The sequence below is a fragment of the Achroia grisella genome, unplaced genomic scaffold (genome assembly GCF_030625045.1).
Source record: "Achroia grisella isolate CSIRO2021 unplaced genomic scaffold, CSIRO_AGI_Agris_v1 utg2138, whole genome shotgun sequence".
Lineage (NCBI taxonomy): Eukaryota > Metazoa > Arthropoda > Insecta > Lepidoptera > Pyralidae > Achroia > Achroia grisella.
The window spans coordinates 461,481-479,079 of record NW_026712712.1 but is presented as its reverse complement, the minus strand read 5'-3'; the positions used below and the strand labels follow the sequence as shown (position 1 = coordinate 479,079).

Sequence of the window (17,599 nt, the reverse complement as noted above, 5' to 3'; positions counted from 1 at the left end):
GGAATTTCACTTTATTTTTCTAAAATATAAGAAGTTAAATTCCACGCGGACGAAGTCGCGTGTACAGCTAGTTGTCGGTAGTCTAGCGATTTAGCTAGCACACCGCTTTGATTCCTGCTTGGTGGTCGAGGGTTCGATTCCTCGCACGCTGCAAACATTTGTATTCATGAGTATGATTGTTTGTAACGGTCTGGGTGTTTTCTATGTATAGATAATATATATGTATTTACCACAAAAAATCTTTGTATTTATATCAGTTGTCTAGTACCCATAACATAATCTTCAGCTAGCTTAACTTGGGTCTAGACGAAGCTGTGTGAATTGTCTTGAGATTACTATTATTACTATAATAAATCTTTTCAAATCAGCCGATGTTTATTTTTGCCATAATACGTGCTGTTACCATGTGATAATATTACGTACGTACTTATTAAACTATTAACTTATTATTAAATTATTAACTATTTATACTGTTTTAAATGTGATGCGTTCATTATTTATATTTCCTTTGAATTAAAGACAAATGTATATATATATATATACATTTATATAAACTTGCACACTTAGTTGATCCAGCCACGATCCGTAGATATTGCTGATTCCACTGTCTCTCTCTTTCTATCACTATAACGGTAGCGTGGTGGAACGGCAACATGTTGCCGTTCCGCGTTCTACCACTATCTTTGTATTCTAATATGCGATGTTGCCGTTCCGGCCGAGACCATGCGTTGTTGCCAAATGTATTCGTCGATAGTAGTAGATACTCGATATATATTTTTTCAACAATTTTCTGCAATAGTGAATCCGTATCGGCAAAATTTTTTAAATGCACAAAGATTTTTTGGCTCTGAATATATTTAAAAATCATTTACTTGTGTGTTGATGAATTTATATACTAGTACATGAAGTACCTAATACTTGTTTTGATTTGAATAGGTAGCGATATTATGAATTTATTATACGTAATCTAAAGATTTTGACGAAATAAAAGTAATTAGTTATCTGTTAACCTTGACTTCATGCTGGCACCAGTATTATCAGATGATGAACATACTCTTCGAAAACTTACAGCAGAAATATCGTGTTTGGACTCATTAGATAGGTCTCGATGAATAGAGTTTAAAAAACTTAAAATAAATGGTAAATTAGAAATAATGTATAAATACCCCTTACGTAAAATTCAACCACTTTAAACTTAATAATAATAATAATTAGGAAAAGAGAAAAGCTATACATGCACTGAAAGTAATTGATGCCTTCCACACAATATTTTCAGTATTAAACAACTCTGTTTGTTCAGTAAAAGTGTAAATACACTGGTAACCTTTAATCATATTTTATATGCAAACATTACATATACAAACCCTAAAGTTTTATTTCAGAATGGCCAGTAGTTTTGAAGAAATAAGTCTTTGAAATTGTACGTGTAACTTATATATATACTAGTTTTTTCACCATAACAAACAACACCAATATGGCCTAGTTAGTAGTTTACCTGTGTACCATTTAATAATAATAGTAATCTCAGGACAATTCACACAGCTACATCTAGACCCAAGTTAAGCTAGCTGAAGATTATGTTATGGGTACTAGACAACTGATATAAATACAAAGATTTTTTTCGTAAATACATATATATTATCTATACATAGAAAACACCCAGACCGTTACAAACAATCCTACTCATGAATACAAATGTTTGCAGCGTGCGAGGAAACGAACCCTCGACCACCAAGCAGGAATCAAAGCAGTGTGCTAGCTAAATCGCTAGACTACCGACAACTAGCTGTACACGCGACTTCGTCCGCGTGGAATTTAACTTCTTATATTTTAGAAAAATAAAGTTAAATTCCACGCGGACGAAGTCGGGTGTACAGCTAGTCATCAATAAAAAAACACGTAGGTATCTCTAATATATTATACACTAGCTGTTCCCGCGACTTCGTCCACGTGGTTTTTAACTTTATTTTTCTAAAATAAAAGTAGCCTAAGTTACTAGGTAGTACCCTTATTACATCAGCTACCTGCCAAAAAAAGTCCCGTCAAAATCGGCCCAGCCATTTCAGAGATTAGCCGGAACAAACAGACAGACGGACAAAAATTGTAAAATATGTTATTTTGGTGTATGTACCGTATTTATATTCATATGCAAGTAGTAAAAAACGGTTATTTCAATATTACAAACAACAGGCTTCAACATTCTCAAGTGCCACAAAAAAGATGTTTTTTCTATCAAATAAACCGTTTTTATTAAAAACAAGCTGTTCCCGCGACTTCGTCCGCGTGGAATTTAACTTTATTTTTCTAAAATAAAAGTAGCCTAAGTTACTCCTTATAAATCTGCTACCTGCCAAAAAAAGTACCGTCAAAATCGGTCCAGCCATTTCAGAGATTAGCCGGAACAAACAGACCGACAGACAGACAGACAAAAATTATAAAAATTGTTATTTTGGTATATGTACCTTATATGTATTCATATGCATGTAGTAAAAAACGGTTTTTTCAATATTACAAACAGACACTCCAATTTTACTTATATGTATAGATGTATAGATTATTATTTATTTATTTATTCATCCAAAATAATACAAATTGTGTAGGATAACGTAATAGTAACATTACAGTAAAATTTTGTCAACAACATAATAGCAACTTAAATATTAAATCTCGGTATATCTATAGACTAGCTGGCCAAAGCGACTTCGTCCGCGTGAAAATTTATTTTATTTTTCTAAAATAACAGTAGCGTAAGTTACTCCTTATTACATCAGCTACTTGCCAAAAAAAGTCCCGTCAAAATCGGTCCAGCTATTTCAGAGATTAGCCGGAACAAACAGACAGACAGACAGACAAAACTTGTAAAATATGTTATTTTGGTGTATGTACCGTATTTATATTCATATGCAAGTAGTAAAAAACGGTTATTTCAATATTACAAACAGACACTCCAATTTTATTTACATGTATAGATGTATAGATTAAAAAAAAAGTAACAGTCATAAGGCTAGTCGTATGCCTAATATATATAATAATGTAATAAATTCATGTAAACAGAAATTGCGGGAACATTATTTAAATTTGTAACTTTTTTACTGTCCTTCTCCTTTTTTCACATCTTTCTGTTATATCCCTATAGTTCTCTCTATATGTTTTTCTTACTTTCAATTTGAGACTGTACTTATAATTTGATTATCGGATCATTATGTGTTTATTTATACATTTATGGGTTATATATTTATGTATGTATATTGTTATTTTTTTATAGAAATGTATATTTTGCTTTGTATTTATATATCTTTTTTTGACATTTCTTATTTATATTAGTGCACCGCCAATAATCTTTCGCTGCACCACTCATGGTTGCCTGGTAAATAACGCGGCAAGATATTAAGTCCGCCACATGTACAAATTTTTTTGTGCATTAAAGTTAAATAAATAAAAAAAATACAATACTGTTTAATGAAAATGCGTATTGTCTAGTGCTTTGAGATGTATCAAAATAAGGTCAACAAAAAAGTCCGTGATGGTATATGTCTATCTTTCAAGGATAACCAACAATAACCATTTTTTATCTTTTACATTTTACGGGAATTTTTTTTATCGTATGTTTCACTTAAAATCATGTAAACTATGCTATTATGTCATAATCTAAAGAAATAATAATATTTTATAGTGAAATATCCACTATAAAATAGTAATGTAAGTAGCAATGTAATTCGTTACGCGCGAATCAGGTGTTATAAGGTCAAAGGTCGGTGCACCCCGCGTATTTGATAAATAGTGCTTCTCTGGATGTCTTTAAGAGAAAATAGCAGTATGTACGTGTATATGTACAAGTCCTTAAGTGTTAAGTTTTTCAAATGTACAATAAAGAATAAATATTTTTAAGTAATATACTTGTATCTATTGTCATTAAAATTAAATTATAAGTTCTTAACTTGACCACGACTATGTGACCCTCTCTTGGCGCCAAAACGAGTGAAAAAATGAACAGCATACGACGACGACGCATACCTATAGAGTGGAGCAACTGCTTATTCAGTTTTATTCAACTATTTAGTCCCTCCACCGTTACAATGAATGGAGGCGCATATTACAATGTACGTAGCATTGCGAATATAAAATATCTAGATTAGGTATAATAAATTCATAATTGATAGTCCGTTACGGTATCAGAGCCAAAAAGTCTTCTTTCTTTGTTTATGTACTGTTAGATGCGCCAGCGACTTTGTTTTATACTACACTATGTAATGATTGATATACCTAAAATAAATAAAATATCTGAGGTTTGGACAAAAATTCAAAAGGTACTTTATTTTGAAAAAGTATTTTGAAAATACCTATTTTGCATTTAGTATTTGAAATACAAAACACAAAACTATTTTTGTTTTTAGAGTGACATTTCTATGAATTCACTGTCGATAGCGAGCGGTGCGATGGAAAAAGATAACCGTTTATAAAAATATAATAAATAGCCCTGGACAATTAACACAGACTGATACTGAACTGATATAAATAGATATTTTTATTTTGTAAATACATATATAATATACATATAAAACACCCAGACCGATGAAAACAATCGATGACCGATGAGTGCAAATGTTTGCACCGTGCGAGAAATCGAACCCGTGACCATCGGATGTAAAGCGGTGTGACCACCGAGGCAGTCGAAATATATAAATAATCTTATGAATTTAATTTATTCTAATTTGTTTGTGTGCGCGGGGTGCGGTGTACGGTGCTCCCCCTGCCTCCACCGTTGCTAGAGCTTGCATGTATGGAGCATTGCGAATATAAAATATCTAGATTAGTAAATTCATAATTGATAGACCGTTACGGTATCTATATATATTCTGATTAAAATAAGTATCGCAGTAAGGACCAGTATATAAAGTGATCAACACAATTAATTGATTTTTGAAATATATATACAGAGCCAAAAAGTCTTTGTGTATTCAAAAAATATCTAATTTGTTTGTGTGCGCGAGGTGCGGTGTACGGTGCAGGGGGACCCTGCCTCCACCGTTGCTGGAGCTTGCATGTATGGAGCATTGCGAATATAAAATATCTACATTAGTAAATTAATAAATTCATAATTGATAGACCGTTACGGTATCTATATATATTCGGATGTAAATAAGTATCGCAGTAAGGACGAGTATATAAAGTGATCAACATAATTAATTGATTTTTGAAATATATTCAGATCCAAAAAGTCTTTGTGTATACCAAAAATTTAGCCGTTCGGAGCCAGTCATGCACGAATTATTAGTAAAAAATGTGTCGAATATATCGTACTATCGACGAATATATATGGCCACATCGCAAAATAGAATGCGACGTTGCCATACCGCCTGAGATAGACGCGATAGAAGTCAAGTTATTCAGTGCAAAAGGTGGAATCAGCAAGTGTGTAGGTTGTGGCGTGATCAACAAAGTGCCCAAAGAGGTGTTTATATATAAGTGAAATTAAACAAAATCAATATATTATATATATATATATATATATATATATAAACACCTCTTTGGGCACTTTGTTGATCACGCCACAACCTAAACACTTGCCGATTCCACCTTTTGCACTGAATAACACTTGATTTCTATCGATATCTCAGGCGGTATGGCAACGTCGCACCGTTATTTTGCGATGTGGCCATATATATTCGTCGATATAAATATACTCGACATTTTTTTATAATAATTCGTAAATAACATATAACAAAGAAAGCGACTTTTTTTATACTCTGAATATATATCCAAAAATCAATTAATTATGTTGATCCTTTATATACTGGTCCTTATGAAAACGATACTCATCCGAATATATATAGATACCGATGAATTATGAATTTATTAATTTACAATGTAGATATTTTATAAAAATATCGCAATGCATACATTAACAAGTATATATACATTCACCCAGGCGATGAAAACAAATTAGTATTTTTTGAATACACAAATACTTTTTGGCTCTGTATATATATTTCAAAAATCAGTTAATTGTGTTGATCACTTTATATACTGGTCCTTACTGCGATACTTATTTTAATCCGAATATATATAGATACCCTAACGGTCTATCAATTATGAATTTACTAATCTACATATTTTATATTCGCAATGCTCCATACATGCAAGCTCCAGCAACGGTGGAGGCAGGGGGAGCACCGTACACCGCACCCCGCGCACATAAACAAATTAGAATAAATTAAATTCATAAGATTATTTATATATTTCGACTGCCTCGGTGGTCACACCGCTTTACATCCGATGGTCGCGGGTTCGATTTCTCGCACGATGCAAACATTTGTACTCATCGGTCATCGATTGTTTTCATCGGTCTGGGTGTTTTATATGTATATTATATATGTATTTACAAAATAAAAATATCTATTTATATCAGTTCAGTATCAGTCTGTGTTAATTGTCCAGGGTTATTTATTATATTTTTATAAACGGTTATCTTTTTCCATCGCACCGCTCGCTATCGACAGTGAATTCATAGAAATGTCACTCTAAAAACAAAAATAGTTTTGTGTTTTGTATTTCAAATACTAAATGCAAAATAGGTATTTTCAAAATACTTTTTTAAAATAAAGTACCTTTTGAATTTTTGTCCAAACCTCAGATATTTTATTTATTTTAGGTATATCAATCATTACATAGTAATATAAAAACAAAGTCGCTGTCGCATCTAACAGTACATAAACAAAGAAAGAAGACTGGCTCTGATACCGTAACGGCCTATGAATTATGAATTTATTATACCTAATCTAGATATTTTATATTCGCAATGCTACGTACATTGTAATATCCGCCTCCATTCATTGTAACGGTGGAGGGACTAAATAGTTGAATAAAACTGAATAAGTAGTTGCTCCACTCTATAGGTACTGCGTCGTCGTCGTATGCTGTTCATTTTTTCACTCGTTTTGGCGCCAAGAGAGGGTCACATAGTCGTGGTCAAGTTAAGAACTTATAATTTAATTTTGATAACAATAGATACAAGTAAAAAGTAGGTATTATATTAATGTACGTAAGTACTGTACTTAAAAATATTTATTATTTATTGTACATTTGAAAAACTTAACACTTAAGGACTTGTACATATACACGTACATACTGCCATTTTCTCTTAAAGACATCCAGAGAAGCACTATTTATCAAATACGCGGGGTGCACCGACCTTTGACCTTATAACACCTGATTCGCGCGTAACGAATTACAATGCTACTTTTTGGTATTTTATAGTGGATATGTCACTATAAAATATTATTATTTCTTTAGATTATGACATAATAACATAGTTTACATGATTTTAAGGGAAACATACGATAAAAAAAATCCCGTAAAATGTAAAAGATAAAAAATGGTTATTCTGTTGGTTATCCTTAAGAGATAGACATATACCATCACGGACTTTTTTGTTGACCTTATTTTGATACATCTCAAAGCACTAGACAACACGCATTTTCATTAAACAGTATTGTATTTTTTTATTTCTTTAACTTTAATGCACAAAAAAATTTGTACATGTGGCGGACTTAATATTTTGCCGCGTTATTTACCAGGCAACCATGAGTGGTGCAGCGAAAGATTATTGGCGGTGCACTAATATAAATAAGAAATGTCAAAAAAAGATTTATAAAGATAATAAAGATAAGCAAAATATACATTTCTATAAAAAAATAACAATATACATACATAAATATATATCTAAATATAACCCATAAATGTATAAATATTATATATAAGTAAATACATAATGATCCGATAATCAAATTATAAGTACAGTCTCAAATTGAAAGTAAGAAAATCAGAAAATATAGAGAGAACTATATGGATGTAACAGAAATATGTGAAAAAAGGAGAAGGACAGTAAAAAAGTTACAAATTTAAATAATGTTCCCGCAATTTCTGTTTAAATGAATTTATTACATTATTATATATATTAGGCATACGACTAGCCTTATGACTGTTACTTTTTTTTTAATCTATACATCTATACATGTAAATAAAATTGGAGTGTCTGTTTGTAATATTGAAATAACCGTTTTTTACTACTTGCATATGAATATAAATACGGTACATACACCAAAATAACATATTTTACAAGTTTTGTCTGTCTGTCTGTCTGTTTGTTCCGGCTAATCTCTGAAATAGCTGGACCGATTTTGACGGGACTTTTTTTGGCAAGTAGCTGATGTAATAAGGAGTAACTTACGCTACTGTTATTTTAGAAAAATAAAATAAAATTTCACGCGGACGAAGTCGCTGGGGCCAGCTAGTCTATAGATATACCGAGATTTAATGTTTAAGTTGCTATTATGTTGTTGACAAAATTTTACTGTAATGTTACTATTACGTTATCCTACACAATTTGTATTATTTTGGATGAATAAATAAATAAATAATAATCTATACATCTATACATTTAATAAAAATTGGAGTGTCTGTTTGTAATATAGAAAAAACCGTTTTTTACTACATGCATATGAATATATATAAGGTACATATACCAAAATAACAATTTTTATAATTTTTGTCTGTCTGTCTGTTGGTCTGTTTGTTCCGGCTAATCTCTGAAATGGCTGGACCGATTTTGACGGTACTTTTTTTGGCAGGTAGCTGATTTATAAGGAGTAACTTAGGCTACTTTTATTTTAGAAAAATAAAGTTAATTCCACGCGGACGAAGTCGCGGGGACAGCTTGTTTTTAATAAAAACTGTTTATTTGATAAAAAAACATCTTTTTTGTGGTACTTGAGAATGTTGAAGCCTGTTGTTTGTAATATTGAAATAACCGTTTTTTACTACTTGCATATGAATATAAATACGGTACATACACCAAAATAACATATTTTACAATTTTTGTCTGTCTGTCTGTTTGTTCCGGCTAATCTCTGAAATGGCTGGACCGATTTTGACGGGACTTTTTTTGGCAGGTAGCTGATGTAATAAGGAGTAACTTAGGCTACTTTTATTTTAGAAAAATAAAGTTAAAAACCACGTGGACGAAGTCGCGGGAACAGCTAGTGTATAATATATTAGAGATACCTACGTGTTTTTTTATTGATGACTAGCCGTACACGGGATTTCGTCCGTGTTGAATTTAACTTTATTTTTCTAAAATATAAGAAGTTAAATTCCACGCGGACGAAGTCGCGTGTACAGCTAGTTGTCGGTAGTCTAGCGATTTAGCTAGCACACTGCTTTGATTCCTGCTTGGTGGTCGAGGGTTCGATTCCTCGCACGCTGCAAACATTTGTATTCATGAGTATGATTGTTTGTAACGGTCTGGGTGTTTTCTATGTATAGATAATATATATGTATTTACGAAAAAAAATCTTTGTATTTATATCAGTACCCATAACATAATCTTCAGCTAGCTTAACTTGGGTCTAGATGAAGCTGTGTGAATTGTCCTGAGATTACTATTATTACTATAATAAATCTTTTCAAATCAGCCGATGTTTATTTTTGCCATAATACGTGCTGTTACCATGTGATAATATTACGTACGTACTTATTAAACTATTAACTTATTATTAAATTGTTTGTAACGGTCTGGGTGTTTTCTATGTATAGATAATATATATGTATTTACGAAAAAATCTTTGTATTTATATCAGTACCCATAACATAATCTTCAGCTAGCTTAACTTGGGTCTAGATGAAGCTGTATGAATTGTCCTGAGATTACTATTATTATTAATTGGTACACAGGTAAACTACTAACTAGGCCATATTGGTGTTGTTTGTTATGGTGAAAAAACTAGTAGGTATATATATAAGTTACACGTACAATTTCAAAGACTTATTTCTTGAAAACTACTGGCTATTCTGAAATAAAACTTTAGTGTTTGTATATGTAATGTTTGCATATAAAATATGATTAAAGGTTACCAGTGTATTTACACTTTTACTGAACAAACAGAGTTGTTTAATACTGAAAATATTGTGTGGAAGGCATCAATTACTTTCAGTGCATGTATAGCTTTTCTCTTTTCCTAATTATTATTATTATTAAGTTTAAAGTGGTTGAATTTTACGTAAGGGGTTTTTATACATTATTTCTAATGTACCATTTATTTTAAGTTTTTTAAACTCTATTCATCGAGACCTATCTAATGAGTCCAAACACGATATTTCTGCTGTAAGTTTTCGAAGAGTATGTTCATCATCTGATAATACTGGTGCCAGCATGAAGTCAAGGTTAACAGATAACTAATTACTTTTATTTCGTCAAAATCTTTAGATTACGTATAATAAATTCATAATATCGCTACCTATTCAAATCAAAACAAGTATTAGGTACTTCATGTACTAGTATATAAATTCATCAACACACAAGTAAATGATTTTTAAATATATTCAGAGCCAAAAAATCTTTGTGCATTTAAAAAAAATGCCGATACGGATTCACTATTGCAGGAAATTGTTGAAAAAATATATATCCAGTATAAGTATCTACTACTATCGACGAATACATTTGGCAACAACGCATGGTCTCGGCCGGAACGGCAACATCGCATATTAGAATACAAAGATAGTGATAGAAAGAGAGAGACAGTGGATCAGCAATATCTACGGATCGTGGCTGGATCAACTAAGTGTGCAAGTGTATATAAATATATATATATATATACATTTGTCTTTAATTCAAAGGAAATATAAATAATGAACGCATCACATTTAAAACAGTATAAATAGTTAATAATTTAATAATAAGTTAATAGTTTAATAAGTACGTACGTAATATTATCACATGGTAACAGCACGTATTATGGCGAAAATAAACATCGGCTGATTTGAAAAGATTTATTATAGTAATAATAGTAATCTCAGGACAATTCACACAGCTTCATCTAGACCAAAGTTAAGCTAGCTGAAGATTATGTTATGGGTACTGATATAAATACAAAGATTTTTTTTCGTAAATACATATATATTATCTATACATAGAAAACACCCAGACCGTTACAAACAATCATACTCATGAATACAAATGTTTGCAGCGTGCGAGGAATCGAACCCTCGACCACCAAGCAGGAATCAAAGCAGTGTGCTAGCTAAATCGCTAGACTACCGACAACTAGCTGTACACGCGACTTCGTCCGCGTGGAATTTAACTTCTTATATTTTAGAAAAATAAAGTTAAATTCAACACGGACGAAATCCCGTGTACAGCTAGTCATCAATAAAAAAACACGTAGGTATCTCTAATATATTATACACTAGCTGTTCCCGCGACTTCGTCCGCGTGGTTTTTAACTTTATATTTCTAAAATAAAAGTAGCCTAAGTTACTCCTTATTACATCAGCTACCTGCCAAAAAAAGTCCCGTCAAAATCGGTCCAGCCATTTCAGAGATTAGCCGGAACAAACAGACAGACAGACAGACAAAAATTGTAAAATATGTTATTTTGGTGTATGTACCGTATTTATATTCATATGCAAGTAGTAAAAAACGGTTATTTCAATATTACAAACAACAGGCTTCAACATTCTCAAGTACCACAAAAAAGATGTTTTTATTAAAAACAAGGTGTTCCCGCGACTTCGTCCGCGTGGAATTTAACTTTATTTTTCTAAAATAAAAGTAACCTAAGTTACTCCTTATAAATCAGCTACCTGCCAAAAAAAAGTACCGTCAAAATCGGTCCAGCCATTTCAGAGATTAGCCGGAACAAACAGACAGACAGACTAAAATTATAAAAATAGTTATTTTGGTATATGTACCTTATATATATTCATATGCATGTAGTAAAAAACGGTTTTTTCAATATTACAAACAGACACTCCAATTTTTATTAAATGTAATTATTATTTATTTATTTATTCATCCAAAATAATACAAATTGTGTAGGATAACGTAATAGTAACATTACAGTAAAATTTTGTCAATAACATAATAGCAACTTAAACATTAAATCTCGGTATATCTATAGACTAGCTGGCCCCAGCGACTTCGTCCGCGTGAAATTTTATTTTATTTTTCTAAAATAACAGTAGCGTAAGTTACTCCTTATTACATCAGCTACTTGCCAAAAAAAGTCCCGTCAAAATCGGTCCAGCTATTTCAGAGATTAGCCGGAACAAACAGACAGACAGACAGACTGTACTATGCTATACTATGTATTGATTGATATACCTAAAATAAATATAATATCTGCGGTTTGAACAAAAACTCTAAAGGTAATTTATTTTGAAAAAGTATTTTGAAAATACCTATTTTGCTTTTAGTGTTATAGTACTTTAACTGTTATGTTTTAAGTAACAATGTTTAATTATAATTAATACTACTGCACCAACACTCCGATCGTGCAAAAAAATTTGCTGTTTCATTATTTTTTAGTTCAATTAGTGGTCTACCTAAGTTCTGGGCTAAGGGGGGGGGGGGGGAGAGTCATGACGCCCCCATGACTTCCATGACCTCCATGACGCTCCCCCCTGGATCCGCCGTTGCGTCTTCTCTTTATTCGCTCAGTAACGTTGTTACAAAAGAAAAGATTCCCGTCCAAAAAAATAATAAGTATTGAGGTTTGATCTGGAGTCACGTTACTCCAGACTGATTTCTATGAATATTTAGATTAGATAGACTATTATTCTTGAAATACTAGCTAGACATTATTAAGTTACTGTAGCCATAATGTAGTAGCCCAAACGTGCCAATGAGGAAGCCCTTGGCAAATGCTGCACCCTGATTGGCCCGTTTGAATTGGATCAAGAACTGCTCGTATGCCAAAAAGGTGGATTTGTATAAAATCGTGTATAAATCGCGTAATTATTATTATTACTCGTCGTGACAGTTGTGGCTCAAAACGGATCAACATTTATATATGGTCATCTGGCATTAGATCAACAAAAGGCCTCCGGATCAACAAGTGAAAAAGGATCAACAAAAAACTACCTATACGGCACGTCTGAGCCACAAAGTGCCCAAGGGGATATTTATATATATATATATATATATATATATATAATATATTGATTTTGTTTAATTTCACTTTAAATTAGCTGTAGAGAGAGTAGTGACTTCGTGACTTACTCGTCGTAACCTTTGGTCGTGAGTTCGAATCTCGCCTCAATCAAAGGTTTATGTATCAATTTACATTTCTGAATGACTCTCAGGTGATACTAACACCGATAACAAATTAAATGTCAAACTAACGCGAAAGGTTCGCTCCCAAGCGCGGGATCAAACATATGCAGGGGAATGTGGGAATTTCTTGTTGCATTATTTAACGCGTGACTATAGTCTGTTTTTTAATCACGGAGACAAAATTAACAAGTATGTTACCAGTTGTAGCGGGATAGTGTTGTATCTAAACGCAGGACCACAGGTATTCCCAAGCAATATGTAATTTACCAATATCTTTCATATTAAAACTTTTCATGAGTTTACTTTTAATTTCTTCCATAATATTTTAAATTTTATGTAAAATCACAATATTATCTAAATAATATGCAAATGTATGTATCTTTATTTATTAGAACTTTATGTGAGTAATATTTGTAGTATTTCTCTACTTAGGAATATGCAAATTAAAAGTTGTTGGTCTCATTTGAAATCAAGCTTGCAAACTTTGCATTTACCGAAATGGGATCAAGACTAAGGGGGTCATACAATAAAAATAGAACTTAAATTAATTATAAATAATATAAGGTACGTATATTATAATAATATGTTTAATATGTTATGCCATCAATGGTCGTGATAAATGAGGATTATAAATGCTAGCCATTTTGTATGAGGCCTCCATATTTCTTTCTTCCATATCCAAGTACGTGCTTCGGACTACAATTAAGCTGACGAAATGTATAACTGAAATACAAAATATTAAATTTTAGTACCTAATGGTGCAAATGTATGTTTTATCTAGGTATATTTTTATTCGAGTTACTTAAATAATTTAGAAAGATCATAGAAAATCATAATAAAATAAAATAAAATGACAAAAGTAAAAAAACTAATTAGGCGTGGGGCACCCTTAACATTGAGGGGTATGAAAAATAGATATTGGCCGATACTCAGACAAATCTCACACAAATTTTCATAAAAATCGGTAAAACGGTCAAGAGTGCTAGTTAGATAATGCGGAAGTGTGTCTGTCTGTTACTTTTTTTTACCAAATGCCACAGATGATTTTAATGACATTCGACATGAAGATTATTGAAGATATAATTTGTATTACGAGGACCAAAACGAAAAGAGTTAAAATTAAAAGTTGGTATTACAAACAAATTAAATACTTACAACACCATTTGAATAAAGGTAACGTGCCAAGAATGCCAACAAACATACAGGATAATATTACCAATACCAAACCAATAAATAGCCAAAGCATTCCAGATCTGAAGTAATGTCTCAAATAATGTGGCTTTGTCTGTAAAAAAACATATTTTTATTAATTTCAAATGCACTGATTCCCTGCTTACCAGTTTATATTTACTTATAAATATTTGTTTACATTTTGTCTTTCAACCTGCTTATTTTTTTTAATAAGTAGCGCCTTAGTTCTTATTTACTTGAACGCCTCGCCATATCTTTTTCCTCATTCATTATCAATAATAAATACGCCTACTTATCTGCGGCAAAATATATAAATTGGTGCCTGGACGAGTCACACATGTTTTTAATGTAAATGGTATGCCAAACAAGCTAACGGCCCATTTCATGGTAACTGGCAACCTATAAATGAGTGCTTAATGAATAGTACTACGGACATAATGTTATCAGATGACGACCGCGATACCATTCATGCGTTACTATTCTGGATTAAGACGTCATTCCTCTTATCCCGTAATTTGACTACTTTATGTCAACCTGCAATGGTAACACATTTTATAACGCAAGCTGCTTGGGGCTGTAATAAACGAGACTGAGGAGGTGAGGTAGCTGCAGACGCAGACGACTCCAAAACTTTAAACCAACGGTTCACTGTCACTTCTCAATCACATATTTATTTTTCATAAATAAATGTCTGCCTCCGTTGACAACATTAGTAAGTAATAACACTAAACATTGGAGTAAACACTGTTGATTGCATAGAAAGTCATCGAAATTCCTCCCGTTTTGGTGAATATATCGGTATTATGTAGGTAGGTATAATATATAATACATAAAAATACACTTGAATTTAGAACCTCTTCCTGTAGTCGATTCAAAATAATACTTATTATAATTCAAAATAACTTAAAGTTGACTTACCGAATGTACTCCAATAACCAATATTGAGCTAATAATAAGCAGATATAAAAATACTATGAGATAATAGGCATGTACTATGTAAAGTCCTAAAGCGGACTTCTTCACTGCACCCGGGGGCTGATTGGGATGTACTCCATTATCATTAACCACGTATACAATTACTTTGTACAGAGAGATCGAGGTTCCAGTCAGGCCTAGGAGAGCAATTAACTGAAATTACACAAAAATATGATTATTTTATAATGGTCGGTTGAGTGAGTAAGGCGTGAGTTCAAATATGGGCTAAACGTTTATATTTCTGAATGACTCTTCGGTGAAGGAATCGAATGAATCCAAAACTGAATCCGTGAAATATAAAAATAGATGAATCCACTCCAATATACCCACCGATATGAAGCGTGTCAAGTGTTGCGTTCACCATTACGTCTACAGTTGATTTTTCTGTGACTACCCCATCTGATATAATAGTCATATACTGACTGACTGATATAATAGTCATATATTATGTTTATTTATTTTATTATATCTGTGAATTCGATGATTACAAATCACAGTACTTGTTTATGTTTGCAAGAAATGGTTGTTGGTTATGTACTATATGAATGTGGAATGGTGCACCACAAAAGATGATAAGATAATAATTAAATCAAAACAGTTAGTCAGGAATGAACCAAGTTAGTATGCACGGAGATGGACCTGATAGGGCAATACTAGCAATGAGGTTACTAGTCTTGGTTTTGTTCTGATAGGAAACCATTTTGTAAAACGTATTTCAAACGGACATAATATATTTGTACTTTCAGAAGAGTCTATATAAATACCATAGGATAATGAATGTAATTCTATGACGAACTTAAATCTTTCTCTACGTCAATAAACGATGCTGTTCAATACGTATTAATTTATCACGAAAATTCTATTTTACGCCCATCACAGGGGTTATTCATTGACTACATAAGTATACATCACAATACATCGATATATCTAGGTAGTTAATTATTATTTAGAATAGTTGTAATATTAAGGAAATGAGTCACTTATTCACATAAATATGACACACCTCCCAATTTTGTATATAATGTAAGAAAACCTTGAAGGCTGGTATGTTAACTTATCTAGGTCTTCTTGTAAATATGAGTACAAGAAGAACTAGATAAGTTAACATACATATAAATAAACTATGTGATTATCTCTGTTAAAATTTTGAGGTAAATACAGTAGAAAAATATAACCTATTAATAGAATTATTAAATCTTCCTTAGCTTGAATTATGTTTAATGAAGAATTGCCCTAAAAATAATTCGTAGGATGTAGTCATAACAAAGTTTTTATGACTACGAAGCAGTCTTTACAATAAGTAGGTATCTACAGATAAAATGATATTTTATAAAATTATTGCTATAGTATAACTTAAAAATAGTTTTGTACTTACAATAGAGAAATAACCAATAATTAAACATCCTGTTCGTAATGATAAACAACAGCAGCATCTTGTGAACCTGGGGAGTTCGAACGCCATTTTCGTATAAGAGATATTGCTCACTTAAGTAACAATAAAAAAATACTTAGATTTTATAATTTAACTATATTCTCTGGGTAGTAAATTCTAATTTATTAAATGAATCAAATTGTACTGGAAACACCTATCAATACTCCGATACTAATAATTATTGGGCATGAAACGATTTTGGTTACTATCAATAAGATTAGGTCTCTACCTTTTATCAGATAAATGTACCTGTAGATAAAGGGAGGCCAATTACAGTACAGTACAGTCGGATTCATAGCGATATCTGTTATGCGACATAGTGGTCAATAATATGTTAGTAGCACTGTTTAAATTTTATCTTAACTAACCTTTGATGATATCAAAATATTCTGAACTGTTTATTTACTCTTATTATATTTTTTTCACGCGGGATGCGCCACCTGTTACAGGTATCAGGTGGTGCTTCCCGCGTGAATAAAAAACTGTTTCTCGCTGATTAGGCATTATAGGAGAAAGTACATATATTTTAAATTGGTCAAGTACTTTTTATTTAATTCGTTAATGTAATCTTACTTCCTTCTAAAATGAATATAGGTATTGACAGATACAGATAATCAATCACAATAGTTACTTCTTTACATAAAAGACAGCGTTGAAAATTTTTAATTTATTTTTATAACTGTTCAGATTTAAGTATAGACCAGGTACACATTATTCAATTTTCTTTTTATCATTTGTAGTCTACTATTCCTAAAGCTACGATTTATGTGGTTGACTGTACAGTTTTTGTGTGGTCTATTTTGAAATAATATATTGGTAAATGTATTTTACCTAATATACTGTATTATTGGATTTGTACCAATACTTGTAATTGTAATTTTATTACTTAT

The 17,599-nt window shown here is 31.7% G+C and overlaps 1 protein-coding gene across 1 annotated transcript; it reads right to left on the bottom strand.

Annotated features, from left to right (window-relative positions):
- Nucleotides 1–13,702: 13,702 nt before the first annotated feature.
- Nucleotides 13,703–16,772, bottom strand: LOC131842148 (uncharacterized). Its single transcript, XM_059190670.1, has 4 exons — nucleotides 16,653–16,772; nucleotides 15,221–15,430; nucleotides 14,267–14,396; nucleotides 13,703–13,834 (listed from the first exon to the last, which is right to left on the bottom strand). Exons 1-4 carry the CDS (start codon nucleotides 16,737–16,739, stop codon nucleotides 13,707–13,709), a joined length of 555 nt encoding a protein of 184 aa, XP_059046653.1. The 5' UTR covers nucleotides 16,740–16,772; the 3' UTR covers nucleotides 13,703–13,706.
- Between the last annotated feature and the right edge of the window lie 827 nt (nucleotides 16,773–17,599).